Source organism: Triturus cristatus, chromosome 3_1 (genome assembly GCF_964204655.1).
Source record: "Triturus cristatus chromosome 3_1, aTriCri1.1, whole genome shotgun sequence".
NCBI classification, from domain to species: Eukaryota; Metazoa; Chordata; class Amphibia; order Caudata; family Salamandridae; genus Triturus; species Triturus cristatus.
Genome location: NC_140583.1, coordinates 470,390,294 through 470,409,714, shown reverse-complemented (window position 1 = coordinate 470,409,714; position 19,421 = coordinate 470,390,294). Strand labels below are relative to the sequence as shown.

At 43.8% G+C, this 19,421-nt stretch overlaps 1 protein-coding gene across 5 annotated transcripts in view; it reads right to left on the bottom strand.

Annotated features, from left to right (window-relative positions):
* The window catches only part of EFL1 (elongation factor like GTPase 1), a 987,271-nt gene that overhangs the window by 779,481 nt on the left and 188,369 nt on the right, over positions 1-19,421 (bottom strand). For all 5 annotated transcript variants that reach the window (XM_085644294.1, XM_085644291.1, XM_085644292.1 and 2 more), the window contains exon 11: positions 16,577-16,699. In XM_085644294.1, coding sequence (XP_085500420.1) covers positions 16,577-16,699 — 123 coding nt within the window. The remainder of the gene's footprint in view (positions 1-16,576; positions 16,700-19,421) is intronic.

The following is a 19,421-nucleotide window of genomic DNA, read 5'->3' as shown; positions in this document are numbered from 1 at the left end:
TTACACAGATTGATGGGCCATAGCACAATATTGCCCCCCTTGTCAGATTGTTGTACCACAATATCAGCCTTGGCAGAGATCTTTTGCATTACTGCATCATAGTCCCGCATTGCACCTGCATGCTCAGTTCGAAAAAAATTGCTGGATTCCAATGCAAGTCTTTTTAAATCCAAAGTTACCAGTTCCGAGAATATATCCAATCCATCTCTTGGTATGACTGGAGTGAACACTGACTTGGGTTTAAAGGGGGACTTGACTCTACACCCCAGATACACCCCCAGATTCTCTTCCCACGGTGCACTGCTCGCACCACTTTCCATTTGTAAATTGATGGAGATCCTGGAGGAGTTCTAGATCTGCCACTGCCAGATTGTCGGATGTAAAATTTGTAACTTGTAGGGCATTGGACTCAATAGTACGAGAAAAAAAGTGTTTTTGTAACTTAAGTTTCCTTTTGTATTTAAACAAGTCAATTTTCATTTGGACATAATTGAAGTTTATTTACAAAATGAAAAACCCAGAGAAAGGATATCTAATTCTTCATCAGTTAGCTCTATATCCGAAAGGTTGCTTACTGTTTTTGAGTCAGCTGTGTTAATTTCCTTTGGCGGGTTTGTCTCTGTGGGAGTACAAGTTCTGTGCCCGCTCCTTCGGTTTCTAATCTTCCCCTCTCTCTGAATTTGCCAGCAATTTTTTCTTTTGTTGGCCAGGGTCTGAGGTTTAGAGTCCGATTTAAGTGTAAAAAACGCAATTCTTCCACAATAGATGGCGGCTCACCGCTGTGACCCTCATCAGGGTCTGTTTCCACCTCTGAGCTTAGATCTGAGTTGTTCTCATCTTGTAGTCTCGGAGCTGTCCGTTGTACCCTTTACGACAGATGTTGGTGCCTTATGTTATCAAACCTGCGTGAGAAATCTGTCCTCGTTGAAAATCTAACTTGTCCCTGAGAAACTTCGTAGCTTTGCGAGTCTTAATAACTTGTTCATGTTTCTGGAACCTTGTTATTTCCTTCTCGAACTTTGATATTTCTTCTTTATCTGGGTGCTGGTTAATCTCTTTTTGTAACATTTCTATCTGAGCCAGGATTTTCTCTCTCTCGCCGAGAGCATACTGCAACATTCTCTTGGAGGACTCGGCATTATTGTCTGCCCATTCTTTGAGCATTTCTTTGTCCGGATTCTCATATGTAGGCACGATGAGTATTCCGATCTCCTCGGGGCTCTGCCTACTTTCAGGTATTTAGTGAGCGATTTGCGCTCCCACCATTTTGTTATTTCATTGCGCCGTAGTTTTTCTAAATCCCTTAGTTTGCTATGAAGATTAGCTTCGGCTGTCACCGGCCTCACGCTCACTTTGCCGAGACCGTCTCCCACCGTAATGGCTGTTTCATCAAATATCTTATCGGCGGCTTCTTCCCGCTCCCTCAGCCACTCCGACGCCATTACTGCCAAATTCAAAGATGCTTTTCTCGGATCCCAACGGTGTGATGCTTACACACCTGCCTCTCCCTCTACACGGCCACTTGTTGCACAATGACTGTCAATCCCGCTTACCTGTACTCCGGGCGCCCTCCGGTTCTCCGGTTCTCCGGTTACCGGTACCATGAACAATAGCCACTAATGTGCTTCCGATTTGCTTGACTGGGGGGCTCCGCGTTAGTAGTTTGTCTACGAACTCCACAGAAATGCTGGTGAGCGCAGTGCACCTGATCGAGGAGGTATCGTTGAGATGAGCCAGCATGCTCGTTAATACATCATGAAAATCCTGCCAGTTCTTCACGTGAAAGCAGGCACCGGCAAAATGAAATCTAGAGAAAAAAATATTCAGGCAGACAATGGCATCGGATGGAATGACGCGCATCGGTGGACGCAGCCACCTTGTTCAAATAGCGTGGCCGCCATTGTCAGGCCCTTAAATGCCACTTGTTATCACTAGGCAGGAAATAGACACAGAAAACATACTGTGCTTGGGCAGCTGGACATAGCAAAACCCAAATACAAGTATTTAATAGCATACAATAAACATAAAATATATACCTATACTATATATATATATATATATATATATATATATATATATAGATATATATATATATATATATATATATACATATATATATATATATACGTATATATATATATACACATTACCTACTGGCGGTCGCCAGTAGGTAGTTATAGTTAGGACCACGTTTCCATAGGAAATCCGCAACATTCTATTTTGAATAACTTTGGCGCCGGTCGACGAATCCTCGCGAACTTTTCAAAATAGGTGGGGCGCTACGCTCCGCTCCTACCCTGAAAGTCTCGGGGGGATTCGTCAAGCGGGGGCTGAGATAAAAGGGGGGTCCCAAAACGCGTTTTTCCCATGCATTTTTCCATAGGACCTTTAGACAGGGCTACAGCCCGAACGGCTGAACAGAATTTAATGAAATTTGTCAGAGAGGTAGTCCCCAGGTCAAGGAAGTGCCTTTTGTAGGTTTGGTGTAAATCTGTTCAGTAGATTCTGAGAAAATAGCCTTTAAATCAATATATATATCTGTGGCAGCTTACGGTGCGCTTACGGTGCGCTTACCGTAAGCTTACCGTACGCGTACGGTGGCGTGCGCGATTCTGATTGGCTCTTAGATCTTAGTAAACATTCGAATCGGTCGAAACCAGGAAGCGGCGGCCGCCATTTTCTCTCTCGCTTCCTGAGTTGGGCAGCAAAAACGAACCCCAAAAATGTGTAAAGAGGCAGTTTCATGAGATCCTAACCACCCAGCATTGATACAGGGGTCCCCAAACCACCCCCAAGCCCAAAAAAAAAAATGTTTTTTTATTGGAAAATCGCCGATTGCGCTTACCGTACGCGTACGGTAAAAAATTTAAAAGAAAAAAAAATTATCCACATTCTCCCCACCCCGTGTGCAAATGGTGCCCGAAGGGCACCATTTGTGCATGGCATATTAAATGTATGAAGTTAACAAAGAATACATTTCACAAAGATGCGCAAAATATGTCCCCCGTGTGCGCACGGTGCGCGAAGCGCATCGTGCGTACATGGCCCATCCCGCTTAACGTGGGCACGCGGTGCGCGCAGCGCACCGCGTGACCACTGTGCGTGCACGGCACTAACTGCGTAAAGTGGGCGCGCGGTGCGCGAAGCGCACCGCGTGCTCACTGTGCGCGCACGGTGCGCGAAGCGCACCGTGCGCGCACGGAACGAACTGCGTTAACTGGGCGCGCACGCCACAAATGGCGTAAAGTAACTTAGCATTTAAAAAACCTTGCAAATTCACTGAAAAAACCATAGGTTTCACACGTTATAGTTAGCTGGACATTTTACTGATAAAAAACCAATGAAATTCCCCCGTTATAGTTACTGCAGGCAACTATAACTCACGCGACCGCAATCTTCTGCTGATGACATATGTGTCTTTATGAAAAAAAAATATTTGTAATATATGTAAAGCTAAAATTTAATGGAAGAAGACATGGGCAAATAAGTGTCTAAATACAGTATTAGCATCAGCAGAGGATTGCGGTCGCGTGAGTTATAGTTGCCTGCAGTAACTATAACGGGGGAATTTCATTGGTTTTTTATCAGTAAAATGTCCAGCTAACTATAACATGTGTCAAACCTATGGTTTTTTCAGTGAATATATATATATATATATATATATACATACACATATACACACACACACCTACTGGCAGTTGCCAGTAGGTAGTTATAGCTACAACCTAGTCTCCATAGGAAAAGCATTTTTTGATTTGCTAATAACTTTGACGTCGTTTGATGAATCTTTGCGAAATTCTCCCCAAAAAAAGTCTATGCAGGTCAGCTCCTATCCTGAAAGTTTGGTGGTGATTCATCAAGCGGGGGCTGAGAAAAAAAGGTGGTCCCAAAATACGTTTTCCCCATGTTAATTTCCATAGGAAAGTTTGCGATGAGCTACAGCCCGAACTACTGAACGGAATTACCCCAAATTTGGCTGTAAGGTAGAGCTTGGATCAGAATGCAACCTTTTCTTTAAATGGTGTAAATCCGTTCAGTAGTTTTTGAGAAATTAGAAAAATTAAATTTTCAATATCTGGCCAGAGCCTAAGTGCCGTGCACGAGCTTCACTGTGATTGGCTGTCAACACTCCAAACCAGGAAGTGTTGGCAGCCATCTTGTGGCTCGGTAGAAGCGAGTCACCAGAAAACAGAGAAACAAAGGTATAAAACAAGAGACGGGGGCAGGGTAGAAACACCCTGACCCCAGAGGCCTGCTCAGGGGGTCCCAGAAGGACCCCAAGGGCCAAATTTATTTTAATTTTTTTTTTATTTCGGCATGTTTGCACAGTGGTGCAGGGAGGGGGCGGGGCCTGACATAGAAAGTGGGCAAACGCACACCCTGGCACATTGTAAATTGGAGGATTAAGTTCCCTTCAATCCCGAGGGTCCCTGGGGTAAACCAGCCCACCAGGTACCTCCTGAATGCGCTAGGAAGCTGCGTTGCACAGAGGTGTTGAGGCCACACCCCTTTTTACACCTCTCTGCAACGCAGCTCTATAGCGCTTACTGGAGGTAGCTGGTGGGCTAGTTAGCCCCCAGGGACCCTCAGGACTCAAGGGGATGGAACCCCCAATTTACAATGCTCCAGGGGGCACGTTTGCACAGTAGTGCAAAAAGGGGGCGTGGCCTGATGTGACAAGTGTGCAAACGCGCCCTGTGGCACGTTTTAAGTTGGAGGATTAAGTTCCCTTGAATCCTGAGGGTCCCTGGGGGCCAACTAGCCCACCAGGTGCCTCCAGTAAGCGCCAGGGAGCTGCATTGCAGAGAGGTGGTCCAAGGCCATGCCCCCTTTTCACACCACTCTGCAACGCAGGCACTACTAACTCATGCACTGCTACAATACCCTGAGCAGTACCCATGCAGTTCAACCATCGCCCTGTCACTACCCATGCACTCCTCCAATCACCCACCGAGCACCATGTACTTATCCAATCACTCCGCCAAAACCCAGGCACTTATAAATTCACCATGCATTGTCCTTGAAGTACTCTAATCATCCAATTAGTACCCATGTACTTATGCAATGACCCAGGCACTAACACATGCACTGCTACAATCCTCTGAGCACTACCCATGCAGCCCAGCCATCGCCCTGTCAGTACCCATGCACTCTTTCAATCACACAGCCAGCACCATGTACTTATCCAATCACTCCACCAAAACCCAAGCACGTATAAATTCACCATGCACTCTCCTTGCAGTACTCTAATCTTCCAGTCAGTACCCATGTACTCATGGAAGGACCCAGGCACTAACATATGCACTACTACAATCCCCTGTGCACTACCCATGAAGACCTCTAACCACCTACACAGTAGTGATTCACTCCTCCAATTATCCAGGTTGTACCCGTGCACTCCAGAAATCCCTCTGTCACTACCCATGCACTCCTCAAATCAGCTATCCAGCATCATGTACTTATCCAATCACTCCGCCAAAACCCAAGCAGTTATAAAATCACCATGCACTGTCCTTGCAGCACTCTAATCATCCAGTCACTACCCATGTACTCATGTAATGACCCAGGCACTTACTCAGGGCAAATACAGAGGAGGTCACATAGTGTTCCATAGTGTATGTAGGTGTTTTTACTGTATTCTATGTGTCTTTTAGCATTGCACTGGCTCTGGTTAGTCAGAGTCAGTTACCACCAGTACCCGTTACTAAAAAGTTGTGGGCACAGGAGGACTTTGTGCTTCCTCTGTTGGTTCTTTCTGCACATCTCTTGCTTCTTCCTGCAGTTTTCTTCGTCTTTCTGGACTTTTTTTTCCTCTTTCTGCATTTGTCTTGCTTCTTTCTAACTTTGTAGGCATAGTTAGAAATTAGCATTTAAAAAAACATTGAAATTCACTGAAAAAACAATAGATTTCAGGCACGTTATAGTTAGAAATTAGCATTTAAAAAACCTTCGAAATTCACTGAAAAAAACTATAGGTTTCAGGCATGTTATAGTTAGAAATTAGCATTTAAAAAACCTTAGGAAAATCACTGAAAAAAACATAGGTTTCAGGGACGTTATAGTTAGTTGGACATTTCACTCGTACAAAACCATAGAAATTCCCCCGTTATAGTTAGTTCAGCTAACTATAACTCGTGCCTCTGCAATGCACTGCTGATGACGTCACATATTACATCATTCATGACATGGTCAGTGACATCACTGATGACATCTCAAATGACATCACTGATGACATCATTCAGGTGAAAATCTGATGCACCTCCTCACACTCTAATATAACCTTTGATACACCCACTGTAAAATATAGACTACCATTTTCGAAACCATCGACACACCAATACCAGTTACTACATACACACTCACTGATTTCTAGGTCCACACACACATCCACTCATTCACCCATAAAATCACTCACAGTCACTCATCAATGCAACACTTATCATTTGCACTCATACATCTATACAGACACTCACACAGCGCCAATCATTTATGGAGTTACTCACACACCTAGTCAGTCATGCAAAGAATCAATCACACTTCCATTTACTGACCTATAGAGTTATACACACAACAGATCACTTATTCAAACAGAAACAAACACATAATTACTCTCTTATACAATCACTGATACAAGTAAACACTCATCTATACAGCCACTCTCACATATAGTCATTTATATACTCCAACTCTCAAATACACTGCCTTTTACATATGTAGTTACCTGGACATGTACCACTGTGACATCCATTCACTCAGTAACACACTCATACACAGACTGACCCACCCATACAGCTGTTTCCACATGCACTATTGAACCCATACAGCCAGTGAATCAATCACTTAAACATGTATGCACAGAGTCACACACCTCCCACGCACCCACACACACACTCATGCACCCATACAAATACTCTGGCAACCAATCAATAACCCATATAGACACTCATGTAGCTACTAACCAACCCATGGAGCAGCTTATGGCCATGACTGAACTGGGGTGGCATGGTGAGCAAAATAACGATGGATTAAACCCAGATCTGTGACTGGGGGTGAATGTTTTGCCAATGTGCAACATTCCATCCATCATCTTGTGTGTTTTGCTGTTCGCCGTATGTGGGAAGGCTATGCCCAGACGTGGGTCCCGTGCTCACTACACCACTGGAGTCAAGCTATCCTGGCTGAAGAGGGATGAAACCCTGAAACCGGTCCTAAGATGCTTGATTTCGGTCCAGGGAAGACATGGCTTGGCAGTTCGGGCTGGACTGTTCCCATGAGGCACAGGGTCAAGACTGATTTGCATATGGCCATGTCTGAACTGGGGTGGCGTGGTGAGCAAAATAACCATGGATGAAACCCAGATATGTGACTGGGGGATAATGTTTTGCCAATGTGCAACATTCCGTCCATCATCTTGTGTGTTTTTCAGCTTATACAACAGCAAACAGACTGATACAGACATTCACACAGTTTAGTCACTAACCCATGCATTCAATAAGACACATGTAATAACTCACTTAAACAGTCAGTGACGCACCTACTAAATCCTCCATCCAGACACTGATACACCCACTCATTCTTCAATACACCTTGGCATATATATAGAATACATATTTAAACTTTAAAGAAACACACAGTCACTCGATTATGTCATCAGTGATGTTATTTGAGATGTCATCAGTGATGTAATCAGTGATGTCACTGACCATGTCATGAATGATGTAATATGTGATGTCATCAGCAGTGCATTGCGGGGGCACAAGTTATCGTTAGCTGAACTAACTATAACGGGGGAATTTCTATGTTTTTGTACGAGTGAAATGTCCAACTAACTATAACGTCCCTGAAATCTATGCTTTTTTCAGTGAATATATATATATACATATAATTTTCCTGAAAGCATCGCATTTATCAAGGATAATGCTGGACTTTGAAAAAAAAAGATGCTATTGACGCTGAAATGATACGATGTTGAAGCCAGTTTTGAAAATTTGCATATTGATGCATTTTGGGTATGGTGGTCCAAATGAATGGCCACATGACCACTGGGACTAAATTGTACTCACCTGTGAATAAGGCGCACAGCGCCGAAACGCGTAGGGTTAAAAGAGTTGTTTAAAGCTGCCACGTGATGTCAGACATAATTAAAATGCCAGCTTGAAAAGTTGCCGTAGCTGTGGGCTCTTCTTCTTTTGTGTTTTATGGACAGGATTCTCCATTCCTGTTATACGTGAGCCCGCCTTGCAGAGTTGGAGGCCCCCGGTAAAGTGGAGAAATGTTTGAGCTTTAAACGGAGGGGGCTTGACTCGCTTTTCAGCCTAACAGTCAACATTGGATTTCCGTGACCATTTGTGAAAGCTGGAGAGAAAAGGAAAGAGGGATGCTCTGTCCTCCTTCTAGCAGCCTTCGTGTTTCCTTTCAAGCACGTATTCACAACGTGGCAGCGAAGTGCACTGTGCTTTGAATATAATTTTCCTGAAAGCATCGCATTTAACAAGGATAATGCTGGACTTTGACAAAAAAAAGATGCTATTGACGCTGAAATGATACGATGTTGAAGCCAGTTTTGAAAATTTGTATATTGATGCATTTTGGGTATGGTGGTCCAAATGAATGGCCACATGACCACTGGGACTAAATTGTACTCACCTGTGAATAAGGCGCACAGCGCCGAAACGCGTAGGGTTAAAAGAGTTGTTTAAAGCTGCCACGTGATGTCAGACATAATTAAAATGCCAGCTTGAAAAGTTGCCGTAGCTGTGGGCTCTTCTTCTTTTGTGGTTTTATGGACAGGATTCTCCATTCCTGTTATACGTGAGCCCGCCTTGCAGAGTTGGAGGCCCCCGGTAAAGTGGAGAAATGTTTGAGCTGATATATATATATATATATATATATATATATATACACACACACACCATATATTTATATATATATTTTCCGCTCCCACTCACATGAGAACAGGTCCGACACTTGGTCAGTAGCTTCCAATGAATTTAATGCCATAACATCAGGCGCATGGCGTTGAAAGGCTATGTTCATGAAACGCCTGGGCAGATGCTTTTCAGCCTTGCGGCTTTCCTCAGTGCCAGTTACACGTCAATAGCGATATTCCACCTGTAGGCTAGTTTTAAACTTCAGCGGTCCACTCCCACTAGAGTAAGATGTTAGCCCATCCACTGCTGTGAGGCCACTGCATTTGCTGTTCCCTGGGCTGGTCCACCCCGGGTTTTATGTGAGTCACGTTGCGAGTGCACATTCAGTAATTGGGCACTCGTACACCAAGTGGTGTTCCAAACCTGTTGGCCACGGTCCTCACGACCACCACGGCAATCTACCTACATGAGACATTGGTGGTAAGTCACTTGTAGATCACCTTCACGCAGACAATGCCGCTTCCTCTCTCCCCTCGGCAGCAGTGTTATCCAATGAGTCTCTGGTCTGCCTGCGGGAGCGAAGCGCTGGTTTTTCATACACAATCCAAGTTTACAAGCTGACGCGTTGCTCCTGAACTAGAGGGCGTGCCGGGAACCAGTGCCTGCTAACTGGTAAATATATATATATAGTTACCCATGAAATATGTCTTTTCCAGTATGCAACAAACTACACTCTACAAAGAGGCAGTCTCCAGATCCACTTTTAATAAGGAACCTATTTTTGTCAGGTCGAGCCTACAACGCATGCGCTGTAGGATGATCTGTTGTATGTAGCTTGTGGGCTCTGGAGTATTTCCGCAGGACTTGTCTGCTTCCGCTTTTTTAACTTTCTGGTTAGGGACTTTTTTTTTTTTTTGAACAGCTGCTCTTAACATGTATGAACATTTGTTTGACTTTCTACTCCGAAACTAGGAACAGTTCTTCACACAGCACGGGCCGGATTCGCGGCAGCAGCACTTCATCTGCTGTTTGCTGGCCTGCTTGCTCCCCTTCCCTGCTCTCGAGCTCTGCTGGTATAGTTTGCCTGCCTCTGCTCTTGTTTTCGCAGGCATGTTGAAAGGTTTGAAATAATGGTGGAGCCGAGTCTCGAGCTATCAAGGTTCCGTTGTGCGCAATATTTTGTTTTCTTGTTTGCCTCAGCTTGTGTATCTGTACATCACCCGATTCACGGATGCTGTGCTTCATGATTCGGTTGGCATTTGCATCGCAGGTTTAATTATTGTTTTACTTTGGAGGCCGTTCACCTTTTAATGACGTGCCCACTTTCATTTTCACATCGCATCTTGTTGCCTGAATGTGGCAGCCGGCTCACCCTTTGCTGTCTCTCCCTTCACCACGCCTCCACCACCCCTTCGAGATCGCTGCATGTATTTTATGTTATTAAAGTATGTTGAGCTGACGCCGAGACAACCTCCCGAGTCGGCAGCTCTGACCACACGCCCTTCATAGCATTTTTTATGCCGTTTCATTGTTGTTTTTTTTTAAATGTTGTCAGATGGAGTCATTTATGAGCTCAAATGCTGTTCAAGTAACCATTGTGTCTTGTTTCCTGCTCGCCCTGTGCCGTATCTCTCTACCCCTTCACCCCGCACCCATCACCCCTCGAGATCGCTGCTTGTATTTCAAGTGAATTGCCCAAAATCACAGGACACAGCTTTCATTTTCAGCTTTACGTCTTGTTTCCTGCTCGTGGCAGCCTGCTCACTCCGTACCATCTCTCCCTAACCCCTCATCCCTCCTCCCACCTCCCAACCACCATCACAAATTGTTTCCTCCCACATACCTTCACCATGCCCCCACCAGCCCTCCCAGATCGCTGTTTGTATTTTAAGTGATTTGCCCAAAATCACAAGACACCGCATTGTAATCAGCGACTCAGCACCCTGAAAGCTCCCGGACCGCACAATATGCTGCATTACTAAATACTTATAAGGTCCCTAAGGCGAGACCTATTGCATTACAAATGCTTGTTTCCTATTGATGTTACTTACTTCCCCAAACAAAATACATCTAACAGCATTCTTCTGATCGTATCTATTATTATTTTGCTTCTGATTAATGCTTCCCATATGACCACATATTTTACAAAGATAATCCAACAGCAATATGATACAATTGGATTCTAATAAACCTAATACCCGTCTCAACCCCCACCTCCAGATAACCACCACAGGTCAATACTAACGATTTATCATTTATTTAACACTCAATTTCTAAATGTAAAGGAGCTGCACTATATTTTCAGACAAACATTGCAGAGATCACTGTATACAAACGAAAACGAAAACGAAAAATAACACACACTGCATTTGTCTGTAGCTTTCATACACGTATATGTTTACTGCTGAATGGGCTGCGTTCTGTTGAAGACATACTTTCACATACATAAAAACCTACTAGTGTATTTTATGGTTCCGATCTATTTGCAAAAAAAAATTGTGTCCTGTTTTGGTTTTTAGCACCACCTTCACACCAATGCGTTACACGTAAAACGTTCTTTGAATTCAAATTTGACAATGGATGAATTATAGTTCTAGTGGAGATAATGAACTTGACTGGATAATTCTTCTGTTTAGCAGAGTTCAAGTAGATAGGGCCCCTTAAAATATACAATTATTCTTGTTTTCAGGTTTGTGATACTTAATGACTGCTATCACCACAGTGGAAAAACAAATCACGTACATTATGGAAAGTGTGCGGAAAGCATTTGTAGGTTTATTATGAAGTCAGTGGGTGTCTCTACAGAGCACTAGCTAAGATTGTAACTTGGAGGCATCAGAACGCTTGTTGCAACATCCACGTATCTAATACGGATGACAGAGAAAACAAGCCTTTTAAATGCAATAGGTCTCGCATTTATGCGAGTTTAAGCTATTGGCATTGTAAATGACAATGCCTTTTATTTATGTTTTAATAACGAAAACAAAAATAAAAGGCTTTGTTATTTGCAATGTCAACAGCTCAAATTCGCATAAATGCGAGACCTATTGCATTGCAAATGCTTGTTTCTTTTGTATCCTGACCTGATGGGTTTTAGGACTATGGATAGTAATGTATGAAACTGCAATACATGCATATGAAACATTAGCATTGTACAGCAAACACATCTGTAGCTGTTGAGGCTTGATCATTAAACATCTTTTGTTTATTAACTTGCCTGCCTGTCATTCTGCATAGCTATTGGCCCAAAAAGTGTGTTATTTGCAGCACTGAGAGTCACTGAACGGATGGCCTATTCTCGAGTGTTTTTTGTTATTAATAATATATTTAGACATGGGAAGCAACGGTTTTCTGACTGCATTTAACAATAAAATCCTCTTGTAACAGGGAACCTTAGGTGTGACCAGGAGTATTGCATGCCTTATATCACATGATAATACAACTACCCTTCCCAAACGCTCATTGAAAAACTGGTCTTCTTGCTCGTTATGAAAAAAAATGAAGCTTATTTTGTTGTGAAATGTAGTTTAATACATCACATTCAAAAGCAACTGTCGTTAAGAAAGTGTGGTAAAATACACATAGACTCCTGTTTTCTTGAAATGAATGCCACGACGGCAGTAAATTAATCTAATACCATAATTTGATCCTTGTTGGATAATGCCAAATATTATAGGAAAACAGTTCAAAAATAAATATCTGAAAAACGAATTATATCCGTGATTAGGCAGCAGTTGTAATTCTATTCAGTGACCTTCCTTTCATACAGTATTTTGGAAGTTTGCATTGTGACATCAGAACTCAACTATAATAACTTATTACAGTAGGGACGTGTTTTTTTATTACAGATCAGTAGGTCTGTCACACCTAGGCTGTATTAAGGAAAATAAACAGACTGTTCTTTAATGCAGTTATTATTGGCTTCCACATATAGACATCCCTGCCTCAGATGCCCAGTCCACTGAGCTATATTCGGTACTTCAGATTGCAATATTTGAGCTGGTGCATCGTTTAGTCTTTATTTTGAAAGGACACTCAGCCAGGAGCGCTTTCTAGGCTTTAAAAATAAGCGCTCACGTAATCCAATTAAAACACAATGGGAATTTTTTACTTAGTCTTGTTTTAAATGGGATTTGCGATGTTTGCCGCCAAGTCTGATTTCCTTGCCTAACATCTTTTACTTTATATTTGCCGATGTCATTGTGTAGATTAGCACGTGTAATTCGTGTCTAGGCACTGGTGGGAAGCCCATTGTTGGCACATTATCTGGCCTATGGTGTGTCTGGGAGAGCTAGTGTAACAAAGAGGCCTGAGAGAGCTTCAGGCGAGCACAAAGGTAGCTGTGGTGCTTGGGATCAAGCCCGGCGGGTCCTGTGATTTCTGGATGGTACAATAGGTCGCAGAAGATTGTTGAAAACTTTCCAAAGATGTGAGATTTAGTGATTTACAATGCAAAATATACGCAATATAATAAAGAATAATTCTCCAAAATGAGAGATTTAAAAAGAGTTTCTGGCGGGTATACAAATTTGTAAAGTGTTAAGGCAGTAATAGCTAGCCATGACTATGATATATCAGTTTTTCGGTGCAGTTGTGCAGAGATCCCTTCCTGATTTGCAAATTAATGATTACGAGTAACTCAATTTACCATCCTTCGTCGGATGAAACGCCTTGGATTTGAACGAGGTACGGCACAGCGCGCAACAAAAGCACTTTATTGTAAACCTGAAAAGGAATCTTGCAGATAGCGCTTTAAAGGGAAAATACAGAAGTGCTGGCATTCACTCCGCAGAGTAACGGTATGCACCAGAGAATTGATAGTGCTCTCTCCTCTTGAGGTAATGAGCAGTGCTAAGAGAATTTTGAGTAATACCCCCTTCCAAAATAAAGAAGTGCAGGTACTCTGCACCGACCAATATCTGCCCATTTAAAGCGTTGGTTTCCTCCATTTATACATCGCGGAACAGTTACCTCTTGAAAGAGAATGATAAGAGTTATGACAGTGATCCCTTAAGTTAGACACTACGTGGCTCGAATTTTTACATGTCTGATATTTACTTGTATGGCATCGGTGGGATTAGTAATCAGCACACATAGACATTTAAGGAGTGATAACAGTTTCAACATACGTTTGTGATATATACTTCCCCCGATGTAGTAGCTCTGTTCCTCGCACGTTCTGCTGTGGGGTTGTGCTACGTTCATTGCGCAGAAGCCATTTGCATACAATGAATGAACTGAAACTTAAGTTATTTGGGTCTGTGCTCCACTCGTGTTTTGAAGAGCTCGCGCCCACCTCCCACGCAGTCTGCAGCTCCAGTTTGAACCCACGGTGCGTGTGTGGATTTCCCGTGCATGGTCTACGCTGTGGGCATGTCCCAGACTGACGTCGACCAATACACTTAGGATGGGTTTGAGGATTTCTTTTCAAATATCGAAGGGTTGTCTAGCTGGCAAAAGAGCACAGAAATATTGCTGACACCAGCTCCTTTTTAAAGGCGCAAGCTTGAGGTTTGGAGAATATTTTACTTCGCGTAGATAAAATTCTCATAAGGTGGTAAATGGCTTAACTAATTAGTAGGTTAGTGGGCAGCATAGTCCGATACTAAAACCCAACCCGGGATACTGCTGGAGTCTGTCATAGCACTGATAAACTGCGTGTACACACTTCCAAGAAGTACAAGCGCGCGCGCGCGCCTCGCACGGCAGCAGGGGGAGGGGATAGAGGAGGGAGCCTGGGCCTGTTTCCCTTGTGGGAGCGAGCGAGTTAATTACAAACATATGGTTTGAAAGCTCGCTCCCGCAAGGGAATCGCCAGATGTGCACGCGTTGCCATTGGAAGCAATGCAACGCGTGCATGTTTTTGCCCGCAAAGCTGTGCCGATGGCTGAAGGTCTTTTTCCTATGCAGCACATGCACGCTGCTTAGGCGAGACCTAAAAATCTAGGACTCTACTGGCAATAGAGTATTGGGCAGATTCATAGAAGTATTGTGTGGGCGTGTAGACTATATATAATGGCAGTCAATACTGACTGATAATGAAGTTGAAATTCAGATCTAACAGCTGATTCGCACAAATTTATATGTAGATAATTTTGCATTTATCCCTCTCGTCATAGGAATGGAAAGTTCACAGCCTCTTAAATCAATGTTTTATTTTGTATAACCTACAATATTATAAATTGTAGATGCTAGCTTATATATCATTTGAACAAGGTTCTCAAATGGTTATCAAATCAGATGCAAAAAGGTTTCATAAATTGCTCCAGCTGCAACCAATGCTTTCTATGGCTCTCAGCTGGTATCCAGATCTGTTCAAGGCTCAACACACCAACACCCCATGCTAACAGTGGTAAGCTTCTCAACAATTGTTGGCCTCTGTCTTCCTTACAGCTTACTCCGGGAGCTTCCATCTCTCTGGCACCGAAGGAGCTCTGTGCACAACCCGTCGTTAGAGATAAATCCATTCCAAACAGTGAGATTTGGTCCATTGTCACTCTGTCTCACTTTCCTTGTCCAGTTACCCAGATTCCTACCACCAATGATGGAAACATCATTCTCACCCGCATAGGTCTTCAGAGATGACAAGTGCTTTCAGTGAGTCTGAACATCTGGATTTTGACACCTTTCTAAATTAAAAGTCTTTTTGGGGTTTCTATTATGACAGATGAATTCACGAAACCACAAAAATAAATTCCCACTAAAACACGTTGGCTTCCACTTTCCTAAGGTGCACAGGCTTGCCCAGTCACTGCTCAACTGACAGCTGGTCATGTCTGTTCCGTCATAAAGATATCCTCCGCTGGAAAAATACAGACGTCTAACAGCAAATGGATTGAATGGCTTAAGGTTGGCAACAGGGTAGTCGTTTTTTAAAATTATTGCTGATTTTTCATTCCGGAACGGCATAGAGGGTCAGTCAAATTATTTCCTGCATGTTGTTTTTATTGCCTTGTTGAAGGCACTGGATAACATAAATGAAACAAACTGATTGGCATGTATGATGTTGTATCATGCCAAAGGTTCGTTCTGCAACAGAACCTGTGTCTGGCTAGCCTGCAGACAATCAATTTAACAAGATGCATATCTTTTAAAGAAGGAAACACTTGACTAAGTTGTTTTAACAGCTACTTCCACGACGCCGTAATTAATTGACCCTTTTTTGTACACAAGTGGAGGGCTGCATCACTGTACAGCTAATGGTAATCAGTAATTGAGACAATTACCAGTTGTGATTTCTAGAGATTCCATTCATGTTTCAATGCTGGCTGCAGCACTGGAAGTACTATCTTTTGCTCCTCGAAATTCCATTCTCACACAAACCTCCAGTCACTCTTGTTCCTCTATAATGCCCTGCCATTTCACGTGTGTCAGCCCTCCTAACATGACATCTTCAAATCACTTCCTAGGGTCGCCCCATTCTAAAACGTTTTAGTCTACTAATGCCATCCTTCACGGAAACGACCACCACATGTCCTCTCTATTCAACAAAACACTGTCTTCCTAGGACTAACGAAATCTGCAGGACTCCGTGGAATTAAATTATCCCTTTTCTGGCAAACTTTGGAGAACAGGAAATTTCACTCTTTCTAAACCAAACCTGTGCCTAGATACAATGTGGTTTTGTACCATAACAAATTAACTTGTGAGATATCTGCATGTTCGGGTCAATTGTACAGCACGTTCCCAATAATAATTGTCCTTACCATTTTTAAGTTCTTGTGTCTCAGGTGGAAGGGAATCAAACCTTCTTGCTCCAACACACATCAGTCTTTCCACTCGCTCAGCAGCAATATCCAGTGGACTCGGGAGTTTGTTACACACCATTGCTGAGTCAAAGTGTTAAAGAATCACAACACAGCAGAATGCACACTACTTCACATGAGCAAAAAACATTTTAACAAGCAGGGTTCGCTCAATTCATAATTTTTGAGAATACTTCTAACACTTTACAATCAGAGGACTGGGTGATCTAGCAAACATTATTCAAGAACATTTGAATGATATTACAATAATTGGGCAGAACCTCATCATTTGACTAAGGAGAAGATGTACAAAAACTAGATTTGCAAAAAGTAGTCACAAAGTGTGCACAGCATCTTTTGAATCCAGTGGGATTTTGTGAACTAACCTATGTACTAATGCCATCACAGAGATGGCCGGCAGACCACCGCAGTTGTGATCACATTTCAATAAAGTAACTTTTTGTTAATGAAGCCGTTCTCCTTGAAGGCAATGGCATAGCTGCCAAGGTTTCAGATTGCCATGTGTGACATTTTCATAATTTCAGTGAAATTATGAGTGACCTTTCAGCGATTATAAGTGACACTTTCTCGCGAGCAAAAATCATGCAATGAAGCCGAGGGAAACTTCTAAACATCACACAGTGAGTCTCAAACAGGCAGCACTGCAGGCTGACTCAGACAGAATGACGACGAGCGTTAGTACTTCTAGTGCTTACTGTTGTCTTCAACTACTCTTTGCTAGCCATGGGTGACGGCGGTGTCCCAGGTGCTACGCCGCGCGGCGGGGGTGACATACTGTGCGCCTGCATCTTGCAGTCCTGCCAAGTGTCAGGCTTCAGGCGTGACACGAACGCATTTCAGTGTGGTGTTCCGCATCACCGCACTGAAATGCATTGTCATGCATTTTGACCACGCTCTGCTGACGCACTGAAACTGGCTTAAAGCCAGGGTGCTAGCGCGCGACAGGACTCCAGGAGACAGAGTAATTGACATCGGAGCCCATGCGTGCCCAAATTGAAATATGCTGCCTGCCCTTCAATCATGCTTGCTAGCAGCGCTAAAATGTTGCAAAACTGAGCAGGCTGCAGAGTGCTGGCCCCCGCCGCGGTGCTGACGACAAGACAGAGTGAGTCATTATGTGAGAGACTCACCCTGCCCAATTAAATTACCGGGAACCCGGGGCCTGCCCTCTCAGAGAGACAAGTCCGCATTAACTGGCCGTGCCAGCTTCAGGAGGAAGAACCTGCCCTGTTTCTGATAAAGAGGTTCTCAGGAAGTGGTCGCCCCACTGGAGGACACATTGCTCATGTCCAAGAGTTGCTTGTAGCACACTCTTTTGGCCCAATCCAGAGCCACTAAGATGACTTTGGCCCAATCCAGAGCTACTAACATGACTTGGGCCTAGTCATTCCTGATGTTTTTCAGAACTTGGGGCACGAAGGTACACAGGAATCCCACGTTTCATTCCAGCCAGAATGCACTTTCTAAAGTGTGCTCTTGTGAAAACTCTAATGCACAAAACTTTCAACACTGCACGTTCTTGACAGTGCTGAAAAGATCTAACCAGGGATTTACCCATTGTTGGAAGATTCCACATTTCGAGATGAAGACACCACTCACAATCTGCCAGACACCTCCCCAACAACTGGTCCACTCTGGTATTTAGGGACCTTGCAAAGTGGTTTGCTACCCTGCTGCTCCAACCACCTTCACTGACCCTACTAGTAGAGGACCCAGGAATACATTTTGTCCAACTTTTAGTAATACCACATGATAGTGATGTTTTCAGTGAGAACCAGCACCAGCCTCCCTTTGATGGATGGCAGGAAAGACTTCAGACCCAGGCAAATGGCCTGAATAGTTTTCCTGGAGCTGGACTTCTTCCAGGCACCATAGTCCCCTGATTTCCACATCCTCTATCTGACTGCCCCAGTACAGAAGTGACATGTCCATCACCACCATCAGCTCTGGGTGGGGATTGGAGAGGCGCCTGCCACTGTTCCACTTGCATTCAGCCACCACTGCATTTCTCAAGCCATTTCCTTTGAAATCTGGATGGTATCAGTCACATATCCTTGGTATTGGGCCCAGTGGAACTTCACAATCCTCTGCAGAGCCCACATGTGCCACCTGGCATAGCTGACTAGGAGAAAGCAGGAGGCTAAGAGGACAAGAAGCCTCACAGCCACACTCACCATGATCGAGCCTGAAACATCTAGATCATAGACTAAATATCCTGGACACATTGCAGCAGAGAGAAAAACCTGAACTCCACTGTGTCAAGGATTGCTCCAATGAATGGAAGCCTCTGTGCGAAGGAGTCAGGTGGGACTGCAACTCATTAACAGTGAACGCCAACGAAGTTTGCCATCATCCAAAGGTGGTCCACAATGACCCAACTTCCACAGAGATTCATTGGAGTAGGGGAAAACTGGTATTCCGACCTCCAAACATGGGCAGCGACCACTGCCATCACTTTCTTGAATGCCTGAAGGAGACTGGTGAGGACGGGGAGCACAGCAAACTGAAAAAGCTTTGGCCTACCTTGAACTGCAGATAACATCTTGGTACTGCAGGATAGTTATATAAACATGGGGAACAGTCGAACACCGCGGTCTGAACTACAAGTGTTCCGACTCCGCAAGCCCTACTACGCATGGATTCACTACGCATGTGCATGGTTAAGGCAATGGGCGGTAGGGCTTGCAGACGGACGGAAGCAGGAAGAGATCACGGTGAGGTTAGTGGGGCTCGGGGGGTTGTTTTGTGGGCTGGGGGGGTGGGTTGATGTTTTGTGGTTTGGGGG